The sequence below is a fragment of the Orycteropus afer genome, unplaced genomic scaffold (assembly GCF_000298275.1).
Source record: "Orycteropus afer afer isolate SDZICR_OR568_19922 unplaced genomic scaffold, OryAfe1.0 scaffold00067, whole genome shotgun sequence".
Lineage (NCBI taxonomy): Eukaryota > Metazoa > Chordata > Mammalia > Tubulidentata > Orycteropodidae > Orycteropus > Orycteropus afer.
The window spans coordinates 11,528,566-11,540,239 of record NW_006921654.1 but is presented as its reverse complement, the minus strand read 5'-3'; the positions used below and the strand labels follow the sequence as shown (position 1 = coordinate 11,540,239).

Below are 11,674 nucleotides of genomic sequence, written 5' to 3'. Positions count from 1 at the left end.
ACCCCACCGCCTTCCCGGCCCAGGGAAGGTCCATGTTCAGGAGCGGAGAGAGGCTTCAGTGGCCCTGACACAGGACAGACACACTGACGGGTTTCCACGGCTTTATTGAGGGTTTGTGTGGTGTGGGTTGGGAGGGCACAGGCTCAGTTGGCAGCCAGGATCTGCTGCACCCATGGCATGAGGCCAGTGACACGGGCATATACGCCGGGGGAGGAGGTGGAGCAGGTGCCGCTGCCCCAGGACACGATGCCCACCAGGGTCCAGGCGCCATCCTTCTGACAGACCAGGGGGCCGCCAGAGTCACCCTGCAGAAGGGAGAGAGGGCTTGGAGCTGCGGTGACTCAGCTGGCCTGGCTGAGGGGCCCTGGACTTGGCGCCACAGCCTAGCCAAGGGCCTGACACTTGTCACACTCATATTGGACAGATTGTGACCAAAAACTCAGCAGCTCCTGTTGTGCTATTCCCCCAGGAAGTCTGGGCCATAAGGGGGGAGCAGGATCCACAGAAATGGAAAAAAAAAAATTGTCGTCACCTTGATTCCAACTCACAGTGACCCCACGTGTGTCACTTAGAGCTGCATCCATAGTGTTTTCAGTGGCTGATGTTCCAGAAGGAGATTACAAGGCCTTTCTGCTGGGCAGTGAGTTCAAGCCTTGCCAGCCTTTGAGTTAGTAGCTGAATTCATTAACTGTTGCACCCACCAGGGACTCTGGGGTCCATAGTAGTCTTAGCAAAGCCAGTTTGACTAGTGAGAGCTTGGGTGAGGCTGGCCATGGGCTGCCCTCACACTTCCGGTGATGGCTAGGCCTCCGTGTGCCACTGTCAGGCTGCACACTCCGAGAGGTGCCATTTGCTTAGACGACGCTATCATGGAATTTTTCAACAGAGACCTTCTTCCGCCAGCCCTCTCCTGAGCTCCAGGGTGCCCCAGGAGCCCTGCTTCCCCGACTGCATGGGCAGGCGCCCCAGGGAGAGAGGGAGACCCTGGAGAGAGAGAGACCTGCCTGCTGCTTCCGTTTCCATTCTCCCTGCCTAGGCCTGGGCTTTTCCCTGAACCCACCCTGGGCTAGAAGGGAAGGGGTGCTGGGAGCCCTGAGGTGGTACCATGCAGGAAGAGACGCCACTGGCCCCGGCGCAGACCATGAGGTCGGTGATCCTGCTGCCCCAGTACTTCTTGCAGTCAGCGTTGGACAGGAGGGGCAGGGCTGCCTGCTGCAGGCGGTCAGGGGTGTTGGCATCTGGAAAGGCAGAGGGAACACTCAACAGCTGTAGCCCCATCCTGCCGCCTGGTCTGCACCTCCTTTCCACGCGCCCGCCTACACCTCCCTCCCATGCACCCACCCACATGCCCACCAGGCCAGCCAGCCAGCCGCTGACTCACTGGTGTGCTTGGTGAGGCCCCAGCCTGTGGTGGCACAGAGGGAGCCGGCCGGGAAGTCATCGTCCTCACTGGGCAGGCACACAGCAGACACGGTCTGGGTGAAGCGGGCGGGCGTGGCCAGCTTCAGCAGGGTGATGTCATGGTTGATGGTGAACATGTTGAACTTGGGGTTCTTGAAGACCTGTGGGTGAGAGTGGACATGCGCAGTTGGGGAGGAAGCTACTGTGGGGCTGCAGGCCTGACCAGAGGTGCATGGCTTCCCCCCCATCAGCCTCAGTTTTCTCTTTGGACAATGGCCTGTGGAGCCAAGGACCAGTGTGTACACCCTGTTTTCTGCCTGGCTGCTTTGTCTAATCTCGGGGTATTGGGGTGACCTGGAAGGGCTTGGGGGAGGGTGGTCTCCTGGTCCAGCCGAGCTTTCCCTGGACCACACACTCCGTAGAGCTCTCTCCTGCCCAGGGGTCACACCTGGACTCCCTGATCACCATACCTGGGCAATCTTGAGCACTTGAATGCTCTCTGCATCTGAGCCCTGGTCAAACTCCCCAGCCACGACCAGGTGGGAGGTCCTGGAGAGGGCCAGAGAAAGGAGAGAGGTTCCTGTTGTGAGGTGGGGGCTCCTGCTGTGAGGTGGTGTGCAGTGTGCAAACTTGTGGGAATGCAGAATGCAGTCAAGTGCATGTGTGCACACATGAGGGAGTGTGCCTGTGTGTGCACACACGTGGGATGCTCACAGAGCTGGGCCAGCTGCACCTGCGACGGGCCACATTCTTCCTTCCCAGCAACCTTGGGAGACAGGCAAGACTAACACCAGTCCAGTCCACACATTTCCAGACAAGGCTCAAAGGGGTCAGAGAACTTGTTCTTAGTGCTGGGGGTCCTCATTCCCACCCTGCAGACCTGGGCCTCACCTGACCCCGCAGTGGGCAGCAGTGACTACCCAGTCCTCGCTGATGAGGGAGCCCCCACAGAAGTGGTAGCCGGTGCTGTCCTGGGGATGGAAGTGGGGAGGGTCAGCGGTGGCCAGAAGGCCCCAGCTCCCACTCCAGGGTGGGGCCCTCTTCCTGCCACCCTCCCTTCTTCCTCTTCTGCTCACTGCTTCAGGGTCAGGGTGGGGGCTGGTTCTTCACCTGTAGTGACACCTGCCACGGCCAGGAGCCAGGAACAGCATCCTCCCCATTGACAATTCGGGAGAGACCGCTGAGCACGGGGTGGATGCTGGGGACCCCGCAGCCTAGGGATGGGGCAAAGGGCAGAAGGTGAAGGATCAGGTCGGGACCAACTCTGGTCCCAGTAGCCAGGTCCAACCGTCCCAGCCTCAGACCTGGAGTCCGGCCCCCCCTCATTTCTGAGAAGCTTGCCCTGCCTCACCCACCCCCAGCCCTGGATCTGTCAGGGGCCAGACCTGAGGCTGGATGAGCAGACCATGCTGCATGTGAGGTGGGCCATGGGCCAAAGCAAAGTTGACGCTCTGGGTTTAAATCCGAGCCCATCCCTGCCTCAGGAAACCACTCTGAGTCTCAGGTTCCTCTCAGCAAAATGGGGGCCATAAGTTGCTAAGCTCATAGGGTTGAACAGTCAGCTGGCATAGCCCCAGCTGTGCTCCCGGCACCAGGAGGGGCTCGAGATCTTGAGAGGCTGCTGGGGCCCAGCCTCCAATGCCCACATGCTCATGATCTGAGCCTGTGTGGAAGCCACCAAGTGTACGGGTCTTCCCTGTTCCCAGCACAGGGTGCGAGGCCTCCGGGCAGCCCCAACCACATCCTCCCTCTCCCCAGGGAAAGGGAGCCAGGGCCCTAGTTGTCAGGCTCAAGGTCACGTCTGAGACTGTGTGGGAGGGAGCCCTGTGGTCTGGTCTAGTCCTCTCCTCGTCCTCAATGTAGAGATGGGCTCAGTGAGGCTCTGTGCAGAACTGGCTCAGGGTCAGTTCACACCACCTAGCACAGCTGACCTGAAAACAGGGACCCCACTTCTGGGGTTAGATTTTGGGGAGACAGCCTTCCTGCCTCCACCTAGACCCCAACACTCACCAAAGGCAGTGCCCAGGAGGGCACAGCAGGAGAGGAGCCAGAGGAAGGTCATGGTGCTGCTGTCAGTAAGCTATGTCACTGCTGCCTGGGCACAGCCCCTTATATGCCCTGGGTGGCAGGCTGCTGTCTGGAGGCCTTGGGGCGATAATGTCTTTCCTGGGAGTGTGTCCACAGGGCAGCATGTGCCAGAGCTGAGGTGGCACTGGGGCCTGGGATGGCAGCAGCTGTGCCTGGGCTGCATTTGGTGCTAGTGCCAAGAGCACGGGCAGAGCTGAACAGGGTGGCCCTCAACCCATAGCCAAGGGGAAGGGGTTGGGATGCTTGGGTCACCTCCTCCAGGCCCTGACTTGTGAGGGTCCTGTGGGCTGCAAGCAGGCCTGCCCAGGGAGGCCCTTCCAACTTGGCCAGAAGCCCTGGGGTTAAGCCAGCCTGGTCTCTTGTGGTCTGGGAGGCCTTGGACCAATAATTTGGTTGGTGTGTTAGTTGTTCCAAAGCTCTAGGTGGTATGGTCAGGCTAGGTATGGGGACCAGGCCTGTGCCTCGTGGCATGGGACAGAGGCATGAATGAGGGCACACGTGGCCAGCATGCTCCACCCTAATGGGATGGCCAAGGAGGCCTAGTGAAGGCCCAATTGAACATTTGGTGGTCACTGTACAGAGCTGCTTGAAGGGGTACCTCACCTCTGTCCCCTCACACTGAACCATGCCCCTACACCCTGGTGGCAGGGCACATGGGCCCCTTGAGCTGAGCAAGTGGTATCCTGCGGCCATGGACCAGCCAGGAGGTGCTACCATCACCCCAGTGAGAGTCCATGGGGATGAAATGGGTGAAGTGATGGGGCAGGGAGACCTGGTGTCCAGCTTGGGCAACAGCATGGGGAAACAAACGGGAAGCTTTCCAAACAACTGGGAAGCTGGTGGAGGAGGAATTTTGGAGGGAGGCTGATCTTCCCTGACACTGGGGCACTGTTAAGCCATGGACCCAACAGGGCATGTGTTGAGAAGGAAGTTGGTGGAGACCATACCTGGTAGCCCTGGGCCTGACCTGAGCCAACTCATGGCCATGGCCATGGCCATGGGAGCCAACAGCTGGTCCTGCCCCGCCTACCCCAGGACCCCCCCCTCCCCAGGTTGCTCTGGCTTTTGGGAACAATCACAGCTGGACTTGAGGGAGGGTGATCCCTGCCTGTCCAGTGCCCCGCTGCCTTTCCTGCCCCTGCCCATGAGACCCGGAGGCAGCACCCCCTCCTCAACCCCCATCATCAGAGAGGAAGGACTTTACGCAGAGAGAGACAGTTCAAGGGGCAGGAGTGTATGGTGGGGGAGGGATGGACACAGGGAAGAGGTAACTATCGGGAGGAAGTGGGAGGGGAGCTGTTGTATCGGGGTAAATTGTAGTCAATGTCATGAGACAACGTGTGTGTGCACTGCTATATAGAAAGTGAATTTGCTCTGTAAACTTTCACCCAAATCACACACACACACACAAAAAAAAAGGCTGCAAGAGCACCCAGCACCACTCCTTATAGGACTGTGAAGTGCAGAGAGGCCAGGCGTAGCTCTTACCTCTGCGTCCTCTGGCTAGGATTCATCAGAGCTCTCCCCTTGGGGCTAGGGTGGGCGAGCCTCCATAAGAACCCCATGGGCTCAAGACGTGGGGAGATGGCTGTGGGAAGTGGCCATCACTCTTTGTAACAAATTATAATCCTGCTCCTTAGGAGTCTCACCTCACAGTCTGGTTTGATAGAGGGTGGATTGGGGACCAAAAGGACTGACTTTAAAAAGCATGTTGGCAAATACACATAAACGTGACCCGGTTACCTTGGCCCTTGCCAGCTCCCATCCCCTTGTAGACGGGGAAGCTCTCCCACCCTCCTCTCCACACTCTGCCTTGTACTAGTCTGTGAGCTTAGCTTGGAGACTCTGGTTGCATCTGCTTTTTGCTGAGAAGCAAGAGAAATACAAATGGTTTGACTCCTTGCTTGCAGTGTGTTAAAAAAAACCATAACCCAATCAACAAATGTTAGTATTTCAATAAAGTACCCTGACTTAGATAAGGAACTTCAATAGAATCATTCATGCTCATAGTCAGGCCTGCGGGATGCCCATGGGTGTCCAGGGAGGGTGTTAAAATATCAAGAGCTTGTGTACCAGCTAGTAAACAGCCACTGTCCCAGCCCTCTGTCACCCTGGGCTCGGGACCTCTCCACAGAACAGGGTCTCAAGCCTCCAGGACTCTGTGCCAGCCAGGGCCTCGCCACTGTCCCCAAGGGCCAGATCCCTGCTCAACCAGTAGTTCAAAAGTTGTTGACCATCTCCTCTGCTGAGAACGCACAACTCTAAAACAAAACCTAAATTTATAAATTAAAGACAGACAAAACTTTAAAATCAGTCTAGTTCCAGTCAAAACCAGGCCTGTGACACTGTCCTGCTCACCTCTTCTTCCACAGTGACCGTGGCCCTGAAAACCTTAGACGAAGACTCAGTCCTTCTGCCTCGGGGCTTTGCTGACAGCCCTGTCCCGACCTAGAACAGCAGTGTCTCCCTGCTCCTCATTCCTTATCCTGGGTCACCATATTTATCACCTTGGAGTCATTGCTTTCTACAGTATTATCTGCTCCCTCTCAGTACCGCACACTGTGTCCCAACCCTGCAAGGTCAGCTCTGTTCAGGTGAGTGCTTAGAACAGTGCCTGGCTGCAGAGCCAGCCAGCGAGTGCAAGACCCTGTGCACAAAATGCTGACAGGTCCTCCATCTCCACTTAGGCAGACTTCCTTTTCTGGAAAAGCTTTGTTCTTTGCTCTGTTTCCTCAGTGTGTACTTTATAGTGTGGAATCAAAGTTCCATTTTATAAGAAAATAAAACCTGATACATACAGTGGAGTCATTTAAATTGTAAACTATCACAGGAAAGAGAATTAGTTGAGGCAGACATGGCCGGCCTGTCAGCTGTTAGCAGACCTCGTGTGGGCGATTCCAGGGTTGTGGGCACAGTTCAGATGCAGGCTCGGAACTTGCTTGTCTGGCCTGGGTCATGAGCGACCCTTGGGCATACTTTCCCTGTAGATCAATATTAAGCACTGTATACACTCCTTGCTGAGAAGTGGAGCCCATGCTCAAGGGGGAATTTAAAACTCCCTCCAGAAGCAACCAGCTGGATGCTTTGAACCTGCTTTAACTGAGGAGTTGGGTACAGGAGAGTCCTGCCTGCCGATTCTGTGGCCTCGCCTGCAGCCTGGGAGATCCCGACATTGCCAAAGCAGCTGCTCCCTTCTCAGGGGCTGGGCTGTCCCCATGAGAGGGACTTGGTCGTCCAAGGCCCTTGAATAACAAGGGGAATGGCTCTCAGGCATCCCTTATTGGGCAGGGCCAGAGGGGCTGGGTGGGGCTTGGGAGACCCTGGGGATACAAAAGGGGCCCCTACAGCAGGCAGGTCCTCATCTGACTGCAGCACCATGGCCTTTCTCTGGTTCCTCTCATGCTTCGCCCTTGTGGGGGCCACCTTCGGTAAGTGCTGCCAGCCAGCCAGGGAGGAGGGGCCTGGCCAGGAGTGCAGTCTGGACCCCCTTCTCTACACCCTTGGGTCACTCCCTGGCGAGGCATTCTGAGGCTGCAGGAAGGAACAGGGTTCTTCTAGGGCATTCAGAGCCCTCACCCTATGCTGGGAGGAAAGAAGACAAGTCTGGCCTCTCAGACAGACAACAAATACAAACCCTCGGTGATAAGACATTACTCTACTGGTAGGTAGAGGGGTAGACAGGCTGCACAGTCAGGTATGTCTAGGCAAAAGGGAATTATCCATGACCATATATAAGGCTGGCAAACGATATTTCCACATACGTTTTTGTATATGCTGTAATATACAAAATAGACCTAACAAGGGGCAAAGTCATGATAACTTCTTAGCCACAGCCAACCCCCCTGAAGGAGTAATTGGACCTGTGGGCTTGGGACCATGGTCGCAGGGGGCATCAAGCTCAATTGGTGTAACATACTACACAAAAACATGGTTCTACATCCTACTTTGGTGAGTAGCAACTGGGGTCTTAAAAGCTTGCAAGTGGCCACTTAGATGCAACAATGGATCAACCCTCATCCAGAGCAAAGAAGAATAAAGAAAAACAAAGATGCATGGAAACAATTAGTCCAAGGGACTAGTGGACTGTGCTAAGCTCAGCCTATATGACCATGAGACCAGAAGACCTAGATGGTACTTGGCTACGACTGTCAACCACTTGGGAAGGGATCAGTACAGGAGATCATGGCCAGTGGGAGAACAATGTGGAACAAAACTCAAATTCATGAAAATGACCAGATTTACTGGTGTGAGAGAGCCTGGTGAGACCACTGAGACTTTGGCCTAGTTACTCTTCAGATCTGGAACTGAACTCACTACCGTGGCTTCCAGGCAAACAATATGGACAGGCATATACCGTGAACACTTACATCAGGTAGATACACTCCTTAGAATGATCAATTATGGGAGAACAGAAGGGCAGCATTTGCACAGGGAGACAGCTCATGGGGGACAGGAATGCATAGGAAAGAAGGACACAAAGAAGAGGAAAATGAAGGAAGTGGGAAGAGAGCTGTTACACTGTGGGAATTGCAGTCAATGTTGTGAAACTATGAGCTGCTGTGCGGAAAGTGAATTTGTTCTGTAAACTTCCACCCAAATCACAATTAAAAATTAAAAAAAAAAAAAAGAAAGAAAGAAACACCTCCTCCCAAAAAGTCAGGCCTCTCCAGTCTCTGGCTGCAAAAGTGCCTAGGTGGTGACAGCAGTGGGCAGGGTGAGGGGTGACCACACACCTCCAAGCTCCTATTCACGGTGCCGGGCACTTGCTACCGTGTAGCTTTCTATACTTACAGTAATGATGGAGACACCAGGATTAGCCAGTGCTACGGCCGTGGCAGGTTTGATTCAGACACGTCTGGTTAAACAATAAAGCAGATTTTACTGAAGCACCCCTTCTCCTCCCTCCTTGGAAGGTCAACCCAATTTGAACTTGCCGGGCATTGTCTCTGTGTGGGTTTTTAAAAGAAAGTTAGTACGTATTTGTACATTCATGAGCAACGCACATAATTTTTTACATTCCAAAAATTTATGTAAATGACATTGTATTCTTTGTCAGATTTACAGTTTGCTTTATTCCAGTTACATTCTCGATTTATCAGTCGACATGTGTTGTTGTCATGTGCCGTCAAGTGGGACCTGACTCATAGTGATCCCTCCTTGGGTTTCCGAGGCAATATCACTATGAAAGTAGATTGCCCCATCTTCCTTCTTGAGGAGTGGCTGGTGGGTTTGAACCGCCAGCCTTCTGGTTAGCAGTCAAGTGCCTTATGCACTATGCTACCAGAGCTCCCGTCGACATGGAGACTCAGTCATTTATTTTAATCACCATAAAGGACTGTCCTGGGAACGCTGTTTATTTCTAGTGTTCGGTGTTTTTTGTGACTTTGGAGTTTTCCGTGTGTGCTAACAGGGCCTCTGTGGGCAGGAGCAGGAGACATGGTGCCCTGCGCTGGCCAGCTGTAGAGGCTGCACCTGCCCGACTCTCCTCAGTCTGCAGGTGGTGAACTTGTGGTCAGGTGCTGAGAAGTCACCTGCGGCAGGTGCATCATGGACATACTGAGTACACCCACCCATCCTCTTTGTTTTGCAAGTTAAAGCACTATGTTGTTTCCTCAGTGGCCTTTTATGGTATGGAATCAAAGCCCTGTTTTATTAATAAAGAAACTAAAACTTCACACAGTGAACAGTTCCTAAAATTGTGAATGATCGCAGAAAGAGACTTGCACAGGAGCACAGCCGTGTGAAATGGCGCCACGTGACACCTGTCAGGCAGGTGTGAGCATCCCAGGTTCCTCCTGGGCTTCCCAGTACTTGGGGGCTTGTCTCACATAGCTCAGAAGCTGGCACTGTTCTGATGCCCATTTTACAGCTGAGGAAACAGAGGACCGGGAGGTGCAGCTCCCAGGCTGTGTTCACTCAGGAAGGAAGGGTGGGGCTAGGAGCTGAGCCAGCAGACTGCCTTCCCCATTTTTGCTCCTTCAGGAAGGCAGCGCCAGGTGGAGGTAGGCCCTAGAAGGCTGCCTGGGGTCAGGGGGCTGCATCTGCGGGGGGCCCCGAGCTTGGAGGAGGTGGCAGCTATGCAGTGGGGTACTGTGGCTGACCAACAGGCCTGGAGCTCTCCAGGTGAGCCCCTCCGGCTCCTGGGCTGAGTCTTTCCTCTTGCCCCCTCCTCAGGCTGCGGAGTGCCAGCAATCCACCCTGTGCTGAATGGCCTGTCCAGGATCGTCAACGGGGAGGATGCCGTTCCCGGCTCCTGGCCCTGGCAGGTGTCCCTGCAGGTGAGGGGGTAATCTGAGTATGTGTGGGGGCCCTGTTGTATTGGCCAGCCTGGGGGCATGCTGCCCAGGGAGGGTGTCGCTGACCCTCCCCACCTACCTCCCCAGGACAGCACCGGCTTCCACTTCTGCGGGGGCTCCCTCATCAGTGAGGACTGGGTAGTCACTGCCGCCCACTGTGGGGTCAGGTGAGGCCCAAGTGGGCTCAGACTCTGCTTCCAGCTTGTTGAGGGGAGTGGGGTGGGCAGGGTGCATTCCCACCCCGCAACCCCTGACGTGTACTGTCTAGGACCTCCCACCTGGTCGTGGCTGGGGAGTTTGACCAGGGCTCAGATGCAGAGGATACCCAGGTCCTGAAGATCGCCAAGGTATGTTCTGGCCCTGCTGCATGGCGGGGAGCTCAGCTGAGAGGCTGGGAGTATAGGAGGAGAGACACAAGCCGAGGGGTGGGCAGCCTCAGGATTCTTACTCAGAGCCCCCATGGCTATTTCCCCTGAAAGGCCACCAGGAAAGGAGCTGTCTCCTCAAAATCTGCAGGTCCCTGACTCAGGCCAGGCCCTCACTGGTTGTCCTGACCTTCACCCACAGGTCTTCAAGAACCCCAACTTCAACATGATCACTGTCCGCAATGACATCACCCTGTTAAAGTTGGCCACACCCGCCCGCTTCACCCGGACCGTGTCTGCTGTCTGCCTGCCCGGGGCTGAAGATGACTTCCCCGCTGGCTCCCTTTGTGCCACTACAGGCTGGGGCAAGACCAAGTACAACGGTGAGCGTGTGGGGCCTTTAACAACTTCGCTTGGCTGGCATAGAATCTGAAAAGGAACTGAAAAGAACAGGATGTTCTTAAGGAAAAGGGTGCAGGGCATCTCAAGGGCTGGGCTGAGCTAGGTAACAGGCCTTGACTTTGTCTCCTGTCCCCCCAGCTCTCAATACCCCTGAGAAGCTACAGCAGGCAGCCCTGCCCCTCCTGTCCAATGCCGACTGCAAGAAGTACTGGGGCAGCAAGATCACTGACGTGATGATCTGTGCCGGGGCCAGTGGCGTCTCCTCCTGCATGGTACCTGCCTCCTCCCACCACCCTGACCACCTCCCTGCCTGGGCTCCCCATTCCCGTCAGACCCTGAACCTGAACCCCAGCAGAAGCTGGAACTAACAGTAACAGATTTGGGTAGGGGGGCTCCCGTAGACATTTCATCCACACAACCAGCCCCGAGGCTAGGCCTTCAGCCCATCTGAAAGACACTGACAGACACTGACCAGGCTGCAGGCAAGGCCCCACCCCAGGTCCCTCCAAGAATGGATACAAAGATGCGATTCCATCAGATCCAGCTGATTCACACCACACAGAGCAGGTCTCTCCACAGCCCCCTCCTGGACTCTGACAGGACATACTAGGGCCCCAACAACCCCTTCCACGCCTGGTAATAAGTCCTTCCTCCCCACACAGGGTGACTCTGGTGGCCCCCTGGTCTGCCAGAAGGACGACGCGTGGACCCTGGTGGGCATTGTGTCTTGGGGCAGCGGCACCTGTTCCACCTCCACACCTGCTGTGTATGCCCGCGTCACCACGCTCATCCCCTGGATCCAGGAGATCCTGGCTAGCAACTGAGCCTGTGGGTACTGCAACCCCCCACCCAGACAGTCCCCAATAAAGGTATCTGTACAGTTGCAGGGACTGCTTGTGTCTTGTGTCTCTCTGGGCCACTCTTGTGAAGTGGCTCCTAGTCACTCCCCAGGGTGGTGCCACTGCCACCCACCCACAGGCAAGCCCATAGTCCCCCTGCTAAGCCCTCCCTTCTGTTGCGTTCTCCCATTGCTCTGTATGTCCCTCTGAGGGTGCTCCAAGGCTGGTCCTGGGGGAGGCAGCCAGCAGGCCACTCACCTGGCCTCTTGGTAGGAATGGGACT

At 55.6% G+C, this 11,674-nt stretch overlaps 2 protein-coding genes across 2 annotated transcripts; one reads left to right on the top strand and one right to left on the bottom strand.

Annotated features, from left to right (window-relative positions):
• Nucleotides 1-143: 143 nt before the first annotated feature.
• Nucleotides 144-3,463, bottom strand: LOC103196599 (chymotrypsinogen 2). Its single transcript, XM_007940368.1, has 7 exons — nucleotides 3,412-3,463; nucleotides 2,512-2,615; nucleotides 2,293-2,372; nucleotides 1,872-1,950; nucleotides 1,382-1,562; nucleotides 1,105-1,238; nucleotides 144-305 (listed from the first exon to the last, which is right to left on the bottom strand). Exons 1-7 carry the CDS (start codon nucleotides 3,461-3,463, stop codon nucleotides 144-146), a joined length of 792 nt encoding a protein of 263 aa, XP_007938559.1.
• Nucleotides 3,464-6,865: 3,402 nt separating this feature from the next.
• Nucleotides 6,866-11,376, top strand: LOC103196598 (chymotrypsinogen B). The gene is made up of 7 exons (XM_007940367.2): nucleotides 6,866-6,917; nucleotides 9,664-9,767; nucleotides 9,873-9,952; nucleotides 10,054-10,132; nucleotides 10,353-10,533; nucleotides 10,691-10,824; nucleotides 11,215-11,376. The coding sequence occupies exons 1-7, from the start codon at nucleotides 6,866-6,868 to the stop codon at nucleotides 11,374-11,376; spliced, it is 792 nt and encodes a 263-aa protein (XP_007938558.1).
• The last annotated feature ends 298 nt before the right edge of the window (nucleotides 11,377-11,674 follow it).